This window comes from Rattus rattus, chromosome 10 (genome assembly GCF_011064425.1).
Source record: "Rattus rattus isolate New Zealand chromosome 10, Rrattus_CSIRO_v1, whole genome shotgun sequence".
Lineage (NCBI taxonomy): Eukaryota > Metazoa > Chordata > Mammalia > Rodentia > Muridae > Rattus > Rattus rattus.
This window is the reverse complement of record NC_046163.1, coordinates 58,454,762-58,475,701: the sequence shown is the minus strand read 5'-3', so window position 1 is coordinate 58,475,701 and position 20,940 is coordinate 58,454,762. Positions and strand designations below refer to the sequence as shown.

General features: G+C 39.7%; 1 protein-coding gene across 1 annotated transcript in view; it reads right to left on the bottom strand.

The window, feature by feature from the left end:
* Positions 1–20,940, bottom strand: part of Cdc42bpa (CDC42 binding protein kinase alpha) — a 220,885-nt gene that overhangs the window by 22,486 nt on the left and 177,459 nt on the right. Inside the window, exons 23-30 of the mRNA XM_032914650.1 lie at positions 19,722–19,760; positions 8,878–8,961; positions 6,853–6,958; positions 5,710–5,846; positions 5,012–5,151; positions 4,046–4,127; positions 2,087–2,303; positions 1,432–1,494 (exon numbers count right to left, since the gene is read on the bottom strand). Of these exons, the coding sequence (XP_032770541.1) occupies positions 1,432–1,494; positions 2,087–2,303; positions 4,046–4,127; positions 5,012–5,151; positions 5,710–5,846; positions 6,853–6,958; positions 8,878–8,961; positions 19,722–19,760 (868 nt within the window). The remainder of the gene's footprint in view (positions 1–1,431; positions 1,495–2,086; positions 2,304–4,045; positions 4,128–5,011; positions 5,152–5,709; positions 5,847–6,852; positions 6,959–8,877; positions 8,962–19,721; positions 19,761–20,940) is intronic.

Below are 20,940 nucleotides of genomic sequence, written 5' to 3'. Positions count from 1 at the left end.
AAGCATGTGTGTGCTTCAGTTTGTCTTTTGGTATGAAGATCTAGGAACTTCACTCTGAAGCTCCGATTTTAAAATCTAAGTAACTGTGCAATCTTGTTTCTCTTAGGTATTTCTTTCTAAGTTTTATTTTATGTGTGTGGGTGTTCTGTGTAAATGTGTCTGTGAGTCACTTGCATGCCTGTGTCTATAGAAGCCAGAAGGAGGCATCAGATTTCCTGGAACATAATGATCGATGGTGTGAGTTACCACGTGGGAGCTGGGAACTGAACCCCTGGTCCTCTGCAAGAAAGCCAGCTCTTCACAGCCGAGTCGCCTCTCTAGCACCACTTCTTCAGGTAGTTCTTGTGTGTACATGTGGCCATGTGTGCATGCACAAGTATGTAGTCACCAGAAATCAACCTAGGGTGCTCGTTCTTGGGAGCTGTCTGCCTCGAGGGTTGCTTTGTTTATTTTGTTTTCTCTTTTTTTTTGTTTTGTTTTTATTAAAATTTAAATTGTGTATGTGTGTGGGTACATGTTACAGCATGGGTATACTGGTCAGAGGACAATGTTGTTGAGTCACTTTTCTTCTTCCACCTTTATGTGGGTCCCAGGGATCAAGCTCAGGTCACCAGGCTTGCTTGGCACCTTCCTGTGCTGAGTTACTAAGTCATGCTCTCTCACTGGGACCTGAGGTTTGATAATCCGCTTAGGGTGGCTGGCCAGTGCTAACAGGAGTCCATCCATCTGTCTCTGCCTTCCCCATGCTCTGATCACAAGCATACACACATCCATCTTTTTATGTGAGTTCTGGGAATCAAAAGGGTAAGTGCTTCACTAACTGATGGATCTTCCTACCTTTCTCAAACTCATCAAGTTTAAATGAACTGTTTTCTCAAGATCTAACCTGATATAATGACAGAACTTACGATATTATGTTTATGAATTGCAAACTTAATTGGTTTTGCTTTATTTCGCTCAGTACTTAATTTCCCCCTCGGGAGCTAAAAACCCATTGTACCCAACCACGGGGATTTCAGACATGGCTTCTTACAGCTTTTCTGTGCTGTCTTCAGGCACAGTGGAAATGGTCAATGACAGGGGAGGGGTAACACGCGACTGAAGCTTTAGGGATAATAGAACTGAGCGAATCTTTTGATTTCAAGCTGGCTATAGTGGCACACACCTTTACTACCACTGCTAGGGAGGAAGAAATAGGCAGATCTGTGAGTTTAGCCAGCCTGGTCTACAGGGTGAGTTCTAGGACAACTAGAGTGAAACCCTGTCTCAAAAGAGCAAAAAAGAGAAAGAAAGCCAGAATTTTTTTGATTTAAAAAATATAAAATTATATCTAGAAATTTTTGTAACAGAATCCTGCTCCGAAAGCCTAGGTTCAGGAGTTTTCTAATATATAATTTCCGGTTATTCTGGAGTAACTGGGCTTTCTCTTACCATCTTTAGTGACATGCACAACAAATAATCCTTCTTCATTTCCCAAAGCTACCCGCTCATGATCTGTTTAAGACACAAACATTTTCATCAGATTAGAACTATCAATTAAAAATCTGCTTTAGTACCTATCAAAAGAAGTAAATACTTATTCAATGATGATAAAGTAAACGCCCTAGTTTGCTAGTGTCCCAGACACCATCCCTCCTAGGAACACAGGAAAGGTGTCAAACTCCCACTCACTAAGCTTCCCGCTGCTCTCTAGAAAGCCAGAGAAGGGGGCCGCGCGCTTCAGAGCAGAGTGAAAGGGAAACGCCCACCCATGGGAGCTGCTGTTTGTGGGTGGCTGGCTGAGCAGACATGATTTCAAACTCCTTAGTTACACATTATAAAGAAGCCTGCCCTCTAGGCACTAAGTTGTTCCAATCCCAGTGAAGAGCATCCATGGGACAGCTTTGACTTTCAGCACTGGTGCACTTCAGGAAGCGAATACACTTCCACAGTGCTAACCCCGCCAGCCTGACACGGGCCTTCTTCATCCCACAGACACCTGCACATCATCCCAGACATTGGGGACTCCTATGTGAAAGCTGGTGCCAGCTCAGAATGTAGGTCAGTAAACAGCTGTGACAATATGAGTGGTGCTGTAGAGTCCTACCTATGATTGCCGCAGCCTGCGTTGTTTTAATGAGGGGTAGAGTGCTGTCGTAAGCCTCTTTGGGAACATACACTGAGCGGTCTCTGAACTTGTTTTTCTTCAGAATCTTGTGGAGTTCACTCAGCACTCCCACCCACTTATTCCTCTCAGTCTCGCTGTCTGCTAGCATCAGGATGGAACATTTGTTACTAGGTGCTGAGAGCTGGGAAGCTGTGACCTAAAACAATTTAATAGTCACAATATTAGAAGACAGACATCTTCATGCTAGTCTCAGGAGTATGATCATTTGCTTAGCACTCAGCAGTAAAATGAGCATTTATAAAGTCATCTCTTTAGCACACTTCAGTTACACTGAAAGTGACTCACTGTAACCCCACAATTCAAACAGCAGGAGGTGATACAAGTCAAATGTTACTATCACCTCATGCTCCGTGTTACATAATGCCATCAAAATACCACAGGAATGCAGAGATACTAATTTAATAACTGACACAAAATTATCAAGTACCAGTGAGAAAAGTCATTTACAAGTATTAACTCATTTAATCCTCTTAACAGCTTCATGAGGCAACAACTATGATATAAGTGTATAGATGAGAGTCCATGATAAAGGGAAAGTTAGTAATCTCTCCAGGGCATAGAGCTAGAGCATGTCTCAATGCTCTGAAGCATTACATCAGACTGCTCTGAAAGTCTTCGTGCTCCCTCACGACCTTTCATATTATCACTACAGAAGACTAGATCACTAGAAACAGTATGCAAATAAAGTTTACAAGTCCATCAGAGCACTTTTAAGCTATTATTTATGTAATATACACATATATTACATATACATGTCTACAGAGACCCTTTATATACTTACATATGCTCTAAACACCAGTGACAACACAATTCTACTGCAAATTAGTTGCAGGTAAGTGAACCTTTACAGGCTCCCTTGATAGCTGGGGGGGGGGAACAGTTGTGGCCTGGAAAGTGAGAGACTAGGTTTAATCTTTGACCTTCTTTAGACGTAAGATTCATAGACAAATAGAAGTAGGAGAGTTGTAACAACAGAATAGTTTTATAAATTTATACTGTTTAAACTCACCAAAATGACCACTAGCAATTATTTGTATGCGATTATGGGGGGTGGGGAGAAGAAAGAAAAGGAAAAGGGAGGAAGGGAGGGAGGAGGGGAGGGGAAGGGGAGGGGAGAGAAGAGGGAGAGAGAGGAGAAATGACACAGCCAGGCAGCACCAAAGTTGCAGATCAAGAGAAAGATTCTTCTGCACATTCCTGCCCCAGGTGAGCTGGATGCAGCACAGGGGCAGCAGTGAGCAGCACAGAATAGTGACAACGAACACTGTTCACGCTTTGGAATCTTGTTCTAAAGAAGTAGACAACTGAAACACAATTTTACAATGAAAGTTTTACAGAGACCAAATTTTGTTTTTAATTTGAGAAACTGCCATTTGGTAATATTTATTTGAAAGTTAGCTGGGACTCAAAAATATTATAGAACATGAAGAATACTTTAGAAACATTGATATATTCTATAAGTCTTAGCACAATTTTGTATTCATGTGAATACTGGATTATGATTTATATAGAGTAGCAAAATATACTAATTAAGAACAAGTAATTAGGTGCTGGAGAGTTGGCTCGGTGGATAAAGCACACGCTGCACAAACCTGAGGGTCAGAGCTTGGAGCCCCAGAACCAAGGTAAAAGCTAGGTGGGGTTGTCTGTTGTCCTTGAGCTCCTGAGGTAGAGTCCGGGACAGCTGGGGCAAGCTGGCTGGCTAAACTACTACAGCTACGAGCAGCAGGCTCAGTGAGACTCCATCTCAGCAAACAATGTGGAGAGCAATCAAGGAAGATATCTGATGTCACCATCTGGCCTTCACGCGCATGTGCACACAAACGCATGTGCACAAAACCCAAAGTATGTAGGTGTTCAAGTCATTCACAGACTTACTCTAAATATACAGGGAATATCTTTTCGACTTGCGTGAATAACATCAGAAGCCAAGACTGAACTCACGGAAAATTCTTCATCTCTGAAATAAAAGTTAAACATTTAAGGTTATTACATGTTTCTGTGTGTATATGGTTTTGCTTATATACCCAACTAACATATATGAAACAATCCTCAAAGTTTGACTGTACAAACACCCAAGCTCAACTTAAAACAAGACGAAAAACCAAAACACAAGAATATATACACACGCGTGTGTGTGTGTGTGTGTGTGAGTTGTAACAGACAGTTCGGCTGTTGTCCACATCACCCTTAAGCGTGTGGGCTAAGGAGCTGCCCTTCGCTAGCTCCCCACGTGTCATTCAGTCCGTCAGCAGGTTTGCCAACCATCTTTGCTGATTCCCCCTTCGTGTTCCCTGTGCTTCAGACACCACTAGGCACAGCTGGAGACGTGCATTCTGAGCGATGGCTACATCTGAATAGGAGCCATGTGGGACCCATCAGTCAGGAGCAAACAAACCCTCCAGGAGAGTGCCCGAAGTTCCAGGAAAAGGAGGGAGGTGTTGAGGGGCACTTGGACAACGGTGCTAGGCAATCACAGACTCTTAGGTGTTTGCCGCTTTAGTATGTTGTCCAGGGGCTGCTGGGAGAGTTACCCCTCCACTTACACCAGTCACCTGGCGATTACAGACAATGACTTGAAAAGCACCTAGTTAGGACTCTTTTACTACATAACTAGTCTTTTAGACCCCAACTTTGACTTATAGTTCTACATACTCGATACATAAACCAACTTGACCTAGAACCACCCCTAACTTCTGACTGTCTAATATGTAGCTATAGGGCACAATCTAAAAACTGACACAAAATTAGATTATTTTACCAAAATGTAGTAATCTAAAAGAAAGACCATGAACCTTGATTGCACGCTGCCTTGACACATTTGCCTTTGTTCCTTGGGCTTACCTCATGTCAATCACTTGACTAATGACGGAGCTGGGCTGCGATGCTTTTCCCTCCGCGATATCATAAAGAAACAGTTTGAAGTCACAGACCACAGCCAGTGCTCTCTGCCACCCTTTCTTCACTCCCGCCGGCTTAGGGATCTTAGTTCCGTTCCAGTCAGACAGACAGACAGACAAAACTCAAATGAAAATGATGGTGAGCTGCAGGTGACATCTGACGGCTGTACACACCTATCCTGGGTCTGCTTGCTAGTTGATAAGGCAGCATGTGTGACATGAGCCAACAGTAGGGGGAAGTGGGGACACCGCTTTCCTGGCAGCTTCTGCAGGCTCTGAACTGACAACTCACTAAAATGCAGGTAATTCATGCCTTCTTAGAGAAGAAGGCAAATGTGGCTATAAAATGAAATTGACACTCAGGTCACACTGTACATGTTACTCAGGCTGGCGAGCCAATAGCCCCATGGTTCCTAACTTACACCTCAACCACATTCTACCTCTAAGGCAAGACCAGAGCCCGAACACTCCTTTATGATGATGTCAACATTTGCAAGAGACAGAAAGCACAGAACATCTGTGATATTTTAGAATGCATTTCCATGCAATCATGACTCTAGTTAACATATTAGTTAAACGAGTTTGATTCATTACAATTCCCCTCAAGCACTGTCTTACTGAGTGAGGAACAGAGGTGCTTACCCGGACATGGCCCTCATACGCTGTCCCTACTCCCTTCTGGGGGTCTATACCGAGTGGGCCTTTAGTTTGCTCAGGTGGAACTGGGCAAGTGGTCGGGGCTTTGTTCACACAAGTTATATGACATGAGAACCCACAGACTGTTGGAGGGGAAAAAAAGACACGATTTAGATAAATTCATTTTAACAACAGCAAAGTTCACTGGCACTAGTTGCATGCATGGTGCTATGCTAGACAAATGCTTTTTTTTTCCTACTTTATTTTAAATAAACAGTTTTTTACTAGAGAAAACAAATCCAGTTGCTTGCCATTCAGAAGTTCATTGAGAAGTAGTAAATATTTGTATTGTCTATATTAGCATTCTCTTTAATGTTAATGATCGGAGTGAGAACCAAATAGATAAAACCAAGACCACAACTGCAACCTTGTAAGCATCATGGCTGACTTAATGCATGATTCCTACAGAAGAGCTCCCTGGAGAGTTTTTCCAGCTCTTTATTCTACTACACCTTGTTATCAGCCCTGAAATTTCCTTGCAAGAGTTACTAACATACATTCAGCTACTTAACGCTCTATCAGCAGAGTTTAATCAGGCTATGTGTGGTGCTCATGCATGCATGTATGTTTGTTTGCATGTCCAGTGTGTGACAACGTGGAATCCAAGGTAGATGTCAGGCATCTTCCTCCATCTGCCATTCCCCACTTGATTTTGAGGTCCAGCCTCTCATAGAACCTGGAGCTCAACAGTTCAGCTGGTCTAGCATGCTGGTACCCTCAAGCCTCTCCTATTTCTACCTCCTGAGGGTTGGGATCACAGCCAGCCACTGGCTTTTATATGTGTGCTGGAGACCCAGCCAGACTCTGGTCCTTCTGCTCTGTGGTAAGCCCTGTATCCAGCAGCCTTTACCAATCATCTGAAAACGCGTGTTTCAGTGGCTATAAAGGTCTACACAGAGGGAACATTTGGCGTTGCAGTCTACATGCTCTCATTATAGGAGGGTAAGAGTTAACTCCACTGAGCATTTTCTATCATCTCTGTCACACACTTCTTGCTCAGTCACAGCTTGGCAGCCGTGATGGAAGTCAACCCCACGGTCTGCTTAGAGCCCGCGGGCACTAGCCATCTTTCCTGGCTGCTGTTCTTACCTTCGCAGGAACAGCCCTGTCTTATCAAACCGACCATCAAGGAGGTACACTGATGGCACTTGGTAGGGGCAGTGAAAGACTTCACGAAAAACTGATGAGTCTTGCGCTGCAAAAGTACAAGACAAGAGTCAGTCCTTACGCTTCCCCCTGCACATCCACATGAACTGCGCTCCTCACGCACCAGAGGCAACCTCACGCGTACTGCACAGGTCGTACCTTCAGCTTCAAGTTTATTTTATTTTATGAATTTTTCTTGAATATAACTGTGTTTCTAATTGTGTTTGATATGTCAGGACTCTTTTATTTTTCTTAAAAACAAATGTTGGCTCTTTTCTGCCAGTCTCTGCTAGCCGTCTATTTAAGGCTTTCTACTTCTTCCTCAGTTACTGACAGAAATGAGAAGCTCTCATCTTTTGTATCTTGGACTGTCTGATCTAGAGTTTAGTTTAGCTTATGTTTCAGAAATATTTTAGCTTCAGTTTTCTCCTGAATTCTTTATAATTTCAAATCTTCCTTTCCCCCACATCTTTAAAAATACTATATTATTGTGGAAGAGGGGAGTACGGGTGCCACAGGACTCGTGTGGACAGGGGATCAGATCTTCTGCACCTTACTGAGGCAGCGTCTTGGTCTCTCTGCTGTGCTGTGTACTCCAGGCCACGTGGTGCTTGAGTCTCCAGTCTCCAGGCTCTGCCTACCCCTGGCCCCAGAATGCTAAGACCACAGACACACGCACACGGCATCTGGCCTTTTTCTCTGGGGAAGAGTACAGGCAATCAGGCTGCACAGCAAACCCCTCCATGGAGGAGCCACAGCTCAAACCCATGTTTCATTTCCGAGCTTTCCTATCTCCAGCTGGTTGTTACTCCAGTTCCTATCATCTAAACAAGCACAGGTTTTTGTTGACAATGAAAGATTTTGAGCATGTTTTAAGTGTTTTCTTGCATTTTTTACTGAAGCTTTTCATCTCTAATTTGAAGAAAATTTAGGCCATTATTTCATTTTAAAGAAGATTTGTTTTTATTGACTTTGTATGTCACTGCATATGTCAAGTGTCCTGGAAATGAGAAGAGGGGTCAGAACTCTGGAGATGGAGTTATGGCAGCTGTGAGCTGCCCGACACAGATGCTGAGAAGAGCAAGATGTGAAGCCTCAGAGCCAGGACTCCAGACCTTTCCCAGCCCTTTAATCCCACCTCTCTCCTACTGAAGGCCTACTGTATTATAAGATGCTGGCAGCATTCCTGTCCTATAGCTTCCCTTCAGATTCCTCACCTCACTGCTAGCTGACACATCATTCTACTCTATCATTAAAGCCTTTGATGGACCACTTCAGTAGTTACAGCCTATGTTGAGTACTGCTAGATTACTTTTTCTTATCACCGCTTTATCCTGTCTGACACCGCCTGTGTCGGTAAGAATATTTATTATGTTAATTTTAACTTCATACTCTGTCTGGCCTCATGGAATGGCATGTAGTGATTCTTTTGTTTAGCACATGTTCTTTCATGCTTTTAAAAATTAGTTCTCAGAGCTGCTAACCTCTCTCATTTGTGATTTACTCACAGTTTATGTTCTGAGGAAGAAGCATTGGTCTTCCAGTTTCTAGAATTTCTTCTCATGGTTTACACAAGGGGCTCATCTTCATGACTTGTCATATACAATGCCCTTGTCGAGGGGCATCCGCCTGCATTTTTTACTGAGCATTTCTCATTCTTAGTGTTTGATTAAACTTGAATTCATCTTCTCTAACAAAGGACCTCAACTTAATGCTTTTATCAGGTAACAAAATGAGGGGTTCCTGGAGGGTTCCTCTAATTGGCTTTGAAACAGAATTTAAGAACTGAATACTGAATACGTCCCCCGTCACCCCCCCCCCCAACATTCAGAATGCCATTTATAGTCATTATGGAATTGGTTTTCTTCCCAAGTTTTTATTTTATAACTTTGAGGAAATCAGCAACAAAACTCACAGTGAATATCCAAAGTAGAAGAAATTCAACTCTCATACTTTGGAACCAAGTACCTTAGGTGGAAAAGCAGCTGAAGCTGGGCATCCCTTTTTCCTTAAAGTTGGCGTGTGAACTGGAAGCGGAGCAGAGTCTGCAATCTGAATCCCGGGCAAAAGAGGAGACGAATGTCATGAGACAGTCACGTTACTGAGAAAATAGCTAGAGCGGGACCAGAGTAGACAAAACCAGTAACGCAACAGAAGGCTTTCGGACACTGATCTCCCTGACCGTCAGGCTTCCACAGAACTGCAGTTTCGATCTCAGCTCACGATATTTACAAGCGAACTATTTTCTCAATTACAATCATTTTAATTTTGAAATTTAAAAATAAATAAATTAAAAAATGAAATTCACAAAAGAAAACAAGAATCACAGCATATAACTTAAAGTGGAGGTATTCTCACATTCATTTGAATTTATCACATTGACCCTTAAAGTACCTGAATGTTTAGCAAGATTGATGATAATATTTAGAAGATTAGTATCTTAAACAACTTGTATTGAGTATGAGTTTGTGTGTGCATGCATGGTGTGTATGTGTGAGTTAGATGAACACATGTGGGAGTCAGAGGGCGACTTGGTGAAGTTACTTCTCTCCTATACGTACCTGGAACCATAAGTTCCACATTCCCGGAGACAAAGTTCGGGTTTGCCCACCAAGTAAAACACATGTTGAGCCATCTAAGATTTCCATATTTATAACATATATTATGCATATGGAGGGTAATTACATAGATTTGAATACATGGAGATTAGTGGGATTTTTGTACATAAATTAACTTTAAATAAAGGGGTTAATTTCATATTATTGGAATCATGAATTTAATTTGTTTAGTTATAAGCCATATTTTTACTGTAAGTGGAATGAAGTCTACTTTATGAAGTATTATATAAGATGTCTCTTTGAATAAAAAGAACCAGTGATTTATTGGAAGTTAATGTAGGGGAAGAGGCTTAATTTGCAAAGTAAAAAATAAAAAAGACAGTAACTTTGTTTTAGGATGCTAAGAAAGCACACAAGGAAAACAACTTAAGCCCTGTATAAAGTTACAGAATACTAAACTATTAAGAGAAATTTAGGTAGTACTCTGCTTCTAACCATAACCCCAAAAACTACCATATATAAATTATAATCCTAATATGGAATTTGACTGAATGTCTGTTTTCTGTGAATTGTGAGTTTATATTCAATTTAAAATTTGCTTTTGAACAGCTTGAAAATATATTAAGCCCAACCTATAATTTAACATTTGAAAGATAAATATAAAAGATAAGGGCGGAATAATGAAAAAGTTTATGCAAAAGACAATAAAACACAATTGCAAGCAAAGCTGTTGGTAGAGGGCCACAGGAAGTCCTTGAGAGTCACTGACATTAAAGACTCAAAGATAAAAGATCAACAAGGCCTATAACAACTGCACTGAACTGGATCTCACTCACACACAACACGAAATTTAGGGCACCAGAACAAATCAACAAGCAACACAGAGTACATCGAAGGCAATGGAACTCTACTGAAGAGGAAAAGAAATAATGTCTGTGTGTTCCATGTTCACAGGTGGGAATGCCCAGTGTCAGGAAGACGTCAATTTCCCACATGCAAATATGCAAGTTTAATTCAATTCTAATAAAGACTCACATAGACTTTGACATGCTAACAGTAGAAGTAGTAATCAAACTAAAGGGTCAAGAAGGAAAAGCAGACAGTGGCTACGCGTGGCACCCTAAATCAAGTACCAGAACTGTTTCAGGGCTGCAGTGACGAAGACAACGTGGGCTCGGTGCAAGAGTAAGCACAGGACCAGGAGGCCATGACAGACCCGAGCATGCAGAGAAGAAACAGTGCTGCTGGGGTGAAACAGACAGACTCAGTTGTTTACATGGGGAAAGTATTAGGATCCCGCTTCCCACTCCACGTAGCAATACATTTCAGTTTGTAAAGTCTTAAATATGTAAAAGCAGTAATTTAAAACTTTATAAGAGAACATGGAAGAAAAATATTTTCATAAAGAAAAACTACTTTAAAAGCCACAAAAAGCAGAAGCCATACAGAAAAAAATTGATAAAGCTGACCAAAAATTTTGAAAAACAAAAAGATAACACAAAACTTAAAAATTATCCTCAGAATGGAAGAAAATGCTTGCAACCAACAGTCCAGAAAAGAACTCATATTCAGACTTAAAAAGAACATTAAACAAAACAAAACAGTAAATGAACAGAACAAATGGACAAAGAATACCAATAGACAAATCATTAATAGCCAATGAACACATAAAACAATGCTAAATACCATCAGAAAAGGGAGAAACCCAAGTTGATACAAAAATACAGAAATGCTCCTTCACAACCATCCAACTGGGATAAAGTCGGTATTTGATTGAAGCAAGGGTTGGCAGGGAGGTGGGGACATGAGGAACTCTCATATACTGCTGGGGTGTGGGTGATAAAAATGGACCCAAGCACTGTAGAAAACAATGTGGGAAGATCTAGCCAGTTAAGATTTAAGGCATGCACAAAATACAACTCCTTTGACTCACACTGCCCATGTGCAAAACACAAACACTAGGGTCATCACCCCTCAGCACTAACTAGCAAAGGGCTGGAAGCAATGGATGACTCCCACACCAGGAGAATGTTTATACACTGTGAGAGCTGTGCGTTTTGTTACAGCAGTTCTTCTTATCATTGTTTTATAAAGTTCTAAATCACAGTTGATTTCCCAAAAGAAAACAAACAAAACAAAACAAAAAATGGGAAGAAATGTGTCCCAGACCCAGTGCAATCCACAGAGATGATGTCAATATGTCACTCTCCCTAGTGGCAACTAATGACCATTACCCAACACCTTTGGCTTAAAGCTTATATGGAAGATAGAATCAACACGCTAAACACACAGCCTTCAATGTGCAAGTAGTTCAGAATGGCAGGGAGTCTGTGGGTGAGAAAACTAACCAATGGTCTGCTTAAAGTAACTGCTTGACATAAATTATTAACATTGTATGTCTGACTCCAATAAGGCATGGTTCAGTCTGAGTGAGCACCCACGGCTAAGTAGTTAGAATGCACTATCTCACCGCCACAGTTGTTCAGTTGTTACAGCAATAACATTTCAATTCTAAGCTATGTTTATGATGCAATGATTAGTTATATCATGGCTTATTAAACTGATTAGAAGAATTAAAGGACATAAATCAAGAATGGCACTTTCAGTGCCATGTGCCTACAGTTTGTATCTAATAATGCTAATGTTTCCATAAATTTTGAATGTAATTTTTACATAAGCAGCTCTAAAAACTACCTTTACCTATCTACCTATCTACCTATCTACCTATCTACCTATCTATCTATCTATCTATCTATCTATCTATCTATCTATCTATCTATCTATTTTATGTGAGTGGTAATTTTCTATCTCTCTCTGTATTATCAAAATGTAACGACAGCTAATGAACCATAACTTATCATACAATGTACTTAATTAGGCAGAGTTCACTTATGATTTCAGTTCCCTTTCCTGAACCCAAGTGTACAGTCGTGGAGCAAGGCTGCTCCAGGGAGGCACCTTAACTGGCTCAGCTTCACTAGATGTGGAAGGAGATGTGGGCCTTTGCTGGATGTAAAGCTTGAGGCTCGGATTCCATATGTAAGTGTTGTCAACGGGATCAGTCTAGGAAAATAAGTCAGGAAGAAAAAAAACCCCAAGAAATCACTTTTTAACAACATGTAACTCTTAAGACATAATCATGACAACAGTTCTTGAGGAAGGTTAAAGAGCTCGGGGAGGCATTATGCAAAGCACTAATTTTACTACATTTTGTTAAAGACGGAGAGCTGCTCTAATCTGGCAGCTGCATGAGCGTTATGGGTGAGTAGTGACAAACTTTAGGAATGGCCCTCCATGGGCAATGGGCACAGGCAGGCATTCAAACAGTTAACCAAACAGTTATCCTAAGCAGTTAACCAAAGCCCCAGCCCCAAGCTTGCTGTTCATCTCTTACCGTGCGTTACTGGCTTACCCCGTACATCTGCACTCCATGTAAAACACTTATATTTCACACACGAGAGTCATACATGTGAGAAAAGAGTACTTTTCAGAGATAAATGCTATAGATTATACCTGATTTTTGTCCTAGACAGTGAAATTCAGTTCTTTTCAAGGTATTAATTGAAAGGAAAAGGAATGTAGTATGAGCTTTGCGCTTGTCATTAATGTCTATCTTCTTGTTTTACGACAGAAGAAATACTGCAGTCAGATGCGCCCTGTAAAAGGTAGGTACTCCTCGAAACTGAAAATGCTCTGGGTTAAAACTTAGCATGAAACATATTCATAGGCAATCTGTTTCCTTCTGGCAACTTTCAAAGTTCCTAGGATTGAGTTTGAAGAAGATAATTTGGTGATCTGTTTTGAATGTAGTATGTGACAAACCACACTGTTCTAACGAAGGACTAAACTACTTTCTCATTATGACTATGGTTGCTCCTGGGGAGGGGACATCATGATAGCCAATGTACCGGCTTCTAAATCACAACTGATGAAAGATTTAAGTGCAGACATGAGCATATGAATTACAAAGTGGATCAGAACACATAGTAACGTGACAAAGGCCCTTGCATATAGGGCTAAGTGAACAAAGAAAACCTCTTAAAACTCTAGGTTGAATGGGAAGTGATCAAGACTAGAGAGATCAGGAACAGTTTCCCGGACATTAACTTTCCAGCTCCCTTTCCATGCTGATCAGGGTTCTGAGTACTTGGATTCCATGACTAAGTATACAAATAATTTCCTCAATTTGGGACTATTAGTGCATGTACAGTTAGATTAGAATACTGTGGTGAATAGTTTTAAAATTCAACTTGCTATAACGAGTCATCATGGGCGAGAGCCTCAGTGAAGAATTATCTAGATCAGTGGTCTATGGGCTTATCAATGAGAAATCTCTTTGATTGTTGTGATATAGGAAGACTCAGCCCACTTTGTGCAGCGCCATTTTCTAGGCAGGGTGTCTTGGACTATGTAGGACAGTAACAACCTAAATGAGAGCAAGCAGGCATCATGAGTGCACTATTCCCTTTGCTTTGATTATGGATGTGGAATGATGGAAGCTCTGTGACTTCCCTGAAATAATGGATGAGATTCGTGAGCCAACTAAATCCTTTCCTATACTGCTTTTGATCAGGTGTTGGTTTTAGCCTTTGGTTTTTCGTTTATTTTTTAAATCACAAAACCAAGAATGAAGCCAGAATAAGAACTTCTGGAATTGTGATATGCTCATATAAAACAGTCGACTTCTGGTCAGTATGGAGAATTGTTACAATCTGGTAACTTTGCAGGAGTTACAGACTAGGAAGGCAAACACCAGGGGCAGCCCTCTATGGGTACAGTCACCAAGGCCTCTGAGGGTAGCAGGCACAGGCCACCAAATAGTCCATGAGGTAAGGACGTGGTGAAAACAACCAACACAGTTACCAATCAACTTAAGTCTTTCGATTTTAGGTTTTAAAAACTGGAACTCTGTATGCACAGCACAGGTGATTCCACAAATGGGTGTACTTTCAGAAGTTGGAAGTTAGGCCTGAATCTAACTCATCATTGCATGGCCAGCCCTCTACGTTCTAGCAAGGTGCTGACACGACAGAAACATTCAATGCAGGAAGAATCACAGAGGCCAAGTTATAATTTTTTTTGACAGTGAGCTGTGAACAGGAAGAGGAGAGTAAAAGAGTCTCAAGACAAATTTTCCCCATTCATAACTTTATTTGGGGGCAGCTAAGGAGAAGGTAATTAAATTATTAATGAAATAAAACGGGAATGTTTCTCACTTCCTACATTTTCCTCATTCTATTATCTATTTAATTATACAAACTGCGAGGTAAAGAGGTAGCTCAGGATACTTTACGATAAGAACCTAAAATGGACTCAATCACACAAGTTGTTATGGAGTGTCCAGGTGGAAGATTTGTTACACATTGAAAACTGCACTATTTTAAGAATAAGTTCATTTGTTTGATTTATTTATTTATTTATTTATTTATTTATTTATTTATTTATTTATTTTTTGAGCTATTATGAAAGCCTGGAGCCCTAATACTCAACATTAAGACAAAAAACCCTGGTTACAAGGTGATTTTCTGAACAGGAATAGTTCAAATGACTTTCACCTCAAGGTCTTGTGACTTTACAAGCTATCTCTACAGTCAAGGGCGGATAGCTTGTGTTTTTCACTAATACTGACCAAATTTTAGGGCAGGCCCACTCTCTGAGTTGAGGGAACATGGGCTGACGGAAGTGAGCACAGTGCTATACTGTCCAGCCCCACAACCAGAGCAGCCGCACCGCCTTCTGCATGTGTGGGTGACCAGGAGTTTCTATCACAACACTGGCAGATTACTAAGCGGGTTCTCTGTTCTATCTCCCAAACCTGAGTCAGGCAGTAGAGCATTCGTCAGCATGTTTTATGATCCATACCATGTGACACGGCCGTGAGTGAGCCACTAGGGAAGAAACAGGCCGCTATCAGCTCCATCTGTGACCACTAACTCAGAACTCGTGAACCCTTTAACAGAAATCTTTTCCTTGTGAAGAATTTCTGCCACATATTAATTTGTTCTTTCTTAACAGTTTTCACTAATTAGTGTCAATGAAAAGAGAACAAAAGTGAAAAAATAAAAATGACTTTCTTAGCTGTATCACGTAAACCCAGGCTATATTGAAAAATACAGTAATATTTTAGAGTGACAAACGAGTGTTAGCTATAATAAAACAGAGCAACAAAAATCACTGTATGTGCTTTTTAGAGCTGTATGCTCTTAAACTAAAACTCAATTTCACTAAAAAAAATCAAATTAGTTTTCTTTCACAAAGAAACTAAGTAGCTACATTACAGTAGAATTCTGAACTGGCATCAAGCAGGAATATTAAAAATTCCAACTATATCCTTTTCAATAACATTCTGATTTAAAAAAAAAAACACTACAGAGTTTAAAATTACCACTCTACTTTTCTATGTGTAGTTCTAATAAATACAAGAAACATAATTAAACATAAAAACACTCATGGCAAAAAATTTTTGAATATCAAACTCAAAACAAAGTTCTAGGTCCTTTAAGAGATTCTATTAAGAGCAGAAGCTAAGGAAATACGGACACTGCACTGTCACACCATCTCGGGACTGTGCCAGTATGAATATTCTCTAAACACAGCTTAACAAGGCACAAGGAAAACACGCCACAAGCGCTCCTCACTGGGGCACTAATCACCACCAATAGCACTGGTTGTCCTTTTAAATTACAATTAATACAGTTATATCCCAATCCTTACCATGTATTTGTAATTAATGGTTTACTCTTGCTAGTAAAGCACTTACTAAAATTTCAGGATATTGATTAACTACACCTGAATTAAAGATGCCTATGACTGATTTTATGATTAGTTGATAATAATTCATATATACGAACATGAATGACATTTTACACAGAGCACTCTAAAAACTTTTAGAAATGTAATCATCATTTCTGTATTTAACCCATGACCACTACTGAAGATACTATAGCAGTAAGTCTAAGTAGTAATCCAGTTACTAATGTAGTAAAAGCCAATAAATACGATATACATTCGAGCAGAGCTATAGCAATTTAATAGTTATCTTGGTAATTACAAAAACCACAACAAAAAGGTAAATAGTTAAAAAGCAACACATAATATTAGTGAGTGGAGTATTCTGATATTGTTCAAAGACAGACCTTGGAAGCAAATCTTAATCTAACAGCGTAAAAAATTTACTCAATATTTAAAAATTATAATCCACTGAGGAAGAGTACTTTTATCAAAATAATTTTTTTATTTTTGTTAACTCATTTTCTCTAAGGAAACATATTTTAATGACTTATTCTAATGAGTAGGAATTAAGGCATTTACTATATTGCCAGTTTTGTTTATGTTCTCCTAGTTCAAATATATATATTTGTGTGTGTGTGTGTATGTGTGTATAATAAAAAGTCAAATATTGTGATTTTTGTTTATAATGAATGACAGGGTCATGCAAGGAGTTCACAATGGTCCCTGAATGTATTAAGATTTTTCTAGCAAATTATCCTCACAATATATTTTTAAAGTACTGTAATAAAATAAAAGCATTTTTCTTCCAGGACCAGGCAACTGTCTGATGTTCAGATGACTTCACCAAGAATTCCTCCCACTACAGCATAATTCTGCAATAAGCAAGAACTAGGACAGTCACTGTGACTGCAGCAGCTTGACATCATCACCCGTTCTCTGTGCCCTCAAGATGGCCAGTCACTGGGGCAACAGTCCTTGTAGTACATGCAACTTGTTTTAAAGTTAAAAAAAGGCTGATATTTAATAAGATAATCAATTATAATTTAGTAAAAACAGCTTGCATCTAATATATTGCTTGCATCAGGAACTATGATTTGAAATAAATTTTTTTTAAAAACCAAATTTGTTTTTAGCTAGAAGTGTTCTTGAAATAAAGAAGCTAGTGTTCAAAACACAAAACTTTTAGTGAAATAGTTATTTCCATTAACTGAGATTATGACCAACCTCTAGTATTATAGAAGTTATTATCTTATTTGGAAAATAGTAAATTTAATATTGTATTATCATTTAACAAGTAAAAATTACTTAGTAGTTACATTATTTTTGGAAATCCTTTATGGAAATCTCTCCTAGAGTTATTTTCAGTATACTGACTTGAATGTGGACTCTAGAGAATTATACACTAGGAAAAGTAACAGGAAACTAAGCTCTACATGGGCTCTTTATGGTCTCTGCTCCAAGTTCTAAAGGAACAATCTGAAAGGAGACAGTCTGTTCCTTTCAGTATTAGAAGAATCAGATGGCACTCTCTCCAGTCATTTGCATCCATTCACTAGCAATACTATCTATAACATTTTCTTATAGTACACCTAATGTACTATTTGATAGAACTTTAAGTCTTCAACCTGCAAATGAGGCTTAACAGCATAGAAATGGCCAACTCTAGGATGTTTACCTATTTCTCTGACATTTCACGGGAAAGAATTTTAAGTTTACAAAAGCATTTAACAATCTAAAAACATGGTATATATATGAAATCATATGTCAAATAGACTCAAAGCCACAATTAGGAATAGTAAGCATTTGTGTCCTACAGAAATAACAATGTTACAACTGTGTCCAAGAGGCTACCTTACAAAGCCACCAAAAAGCTCCCAGGAAACTACTGGGTGATTTACACTTCTCCAGTTATGTCCTTATGAACATATTGCTTCACAAATTAAGGGAAAAGAAGTCAGCTACTAAGCCAAGGAGGAACTGAAGGATCTGGGAAAGGAGATAATCAAGACTACCATAGTGGCAGGAAAATAACTGTAGGTGGTTCAGGTACACAGGTGCTGGATAATGGCAGCTTATTTAGATGCTGTCATATAAAGATACAGGATTAGGAGTAGAAACCAGAGAGCAGTCACTTCCCTCAATATTTTTTCTTATTTCTTGAGTCAAGGAAATGTTCTAGGTGGCCAAATCTCTCACAATGTACATGGCTAACTAATCAGATATAACTAATAATAAAATCAACAATAAAACTTTTCTGAATTATAACCTTATTAAAAACAAGCTGTCATAAATTCATTCAGTCCACAGGCTGATAATTCAAATCTAGTGCAGGTGAGCAGAGAAATGCCAGCCTTCCCATTACAAAACGGTTACCATATATCAAGACTAAGCTGATAGATACGAGTATCTAATGGTTTAACGCTATAAATTTCAAAATAATCAGGACATCTGTAGAAGCAGAAATCTTTTATAAACCTCTGCTAATAGAGGGTATATGAACTCCTAGACCCACTGAGAACAACACTGACAGCTGAAGGGTCTTGCTCATTATTGACAGTTGTCTAAAATCATCTGTAACGCTAGCGCTACTCATGCTTGTGTGACAACAACCCTTCATTACTTCAGAAAGAACACAAGAACCAACGGCCATCCTACTACCTCTCATGTCCAACAAGAAGTACTTCATCTCCAACCTTCCATCTCTAGGAACTTTGGAAAAAAGGTGTTTGCTAATCATCAAGTTGACAGGTGAAAGTTACAACTTTTATCTCCCAACAAATGTCCTTTAGTGCTATTTAACACTGCACATAAAACCAGTTAAGCATCTTGGTAGTGCGTGTGGCAGGTGCTGGGACAGAGGCTGCTTCATACGGATTCCCCACCTGGGGCATATCAGAGCCACACAGGGCCTGAGAGGTGGCCAAACACTTTGAGGTCCAGAAGCACGGAACTAGCATTGGTAATGGAAGATGTTTTCTGTGTTAATAATGTATAGAAAGAATCTTTTTAAACCTTGAAATTAGGTTACAAAAAAATTGTTATTAAAATTATTTTCCTAAATCTATACTGTGTAAGATATTTAGGGAAATTCCTTTGACATCCATTAAAAACCTACCTCACAATTTCTCCAGAACTGATCTATGTAAAGTCCAGTCCACAAGGTCTACAAATGGCCTGGACACTCCACAAATTTGCGTGTATCAGATTTTCTCTGAGAAATTAATTTATCTTGTATTTGAATAACGTAGAAAGCACACTTTAAAAAGGCATTTTACTATTTTCGTGGCTCATTTGTATAAATTTATATGAAGAACATTCCTAAAGCTCTGCTGCCAAAGCCAGAATGGAGGGAAAGAGAGACACGGAGGAGAGAGGAGAGGAGTGGTGGGCGGCAAGAGCAGCAGCACATGCATGCAGTGGTGCAATGACACATGGAGCATGCTCAGGGCTCTGCAGCCAAAGGACAAGGACAAGAGACAGGCAGAAGGCATTGGGACAGCACACAGTGCGAGAGTCTCTTACACGTCTGCCTTTGCTAGCTGGAGTACAGGACGGAGAGCGCTTCAACAGAGAGAGAACACCACGTTACATACTCATAGGACAGGCTCCAGGCCTCTGAACCAACATACAGCATACAGACATATGCACAACACCACTGTTTAGATACATTCAAGTACACTTACATCCAGGGAAAGCTGCAGGATAAAAACAGTAAGGAAACAACTGCTCAGATGTAGTCTAAGGCTGAAGTTTACATTACACACACAGTGACCCACATGGCGGCATCCCATCAAGTCGTGAACAACAGTAAGTCTATTTAATTTTGAGTTACTGTTTGCAATCACTTAATAAAGCTTCTTTGAACCATAGTAAAACACACAGACACACACGCACTCTCACACACACACTCACACACACACTCACACACACATTCACACACTCACACATTCACACACTCACACACACACAAACACTCTCTCTCACACACACACACCCAGTCACTCACACACACAACCCATAAATTATATAATTAAGCAGCTTTGGTTTATACATTTATAAACACACCAACTCCTACTCTTCAAAGGTGACTTTTAAATGCTCAGAGCTGGATTAGGGATCATCAGCACCGAGCAGAGTTAAACAAAAGCACTGTTCTATACTGTCCACCTAGACAACATTTTCAAACCTTGAGGTTGGCTATGTGAAAGTGTAGGACTGGGATCACATGGATCGCTATGAGAACGATGGTGAATTCAAGACACTAGCGAAGGGAAGAAGCACGACTCAGTTTAATATGCTGAAGCATTTCAGTAAGATTTCGATTGAGGCTAAAATTTATGCTTAAACTCTGCTGAAATAACTCATCTCTTGTTTGAGAGAATATGAAAAGAAAAGCAGTATGAGGTAAATAGACAGCCGCATTATGGATCCAGAACCTTTCTCCATGTCTGAAATTCAGATACTAGAACTTTAATTTCTATTTGTCCTCATCTGGTTGGCTACATAGAAAGTGAGGCTGGGCCTCGTGTGAACTCACCGGATCAGGGATATGTATAGAGCTAAGTGAAACGGGAAGATAGAAGGGATGGATTTACACAGAAGAGACTGTTATTTTTTCTACTCCAATTTAAATATGGGAAATGCCTTTCCTACAGCTCTTGTCATGTGTCCTCTATTTCATTAAAAATGAACCCAACCTCTCTTTATGTGTCTTGAAGAATGCCACACAAATCCTTTCTCT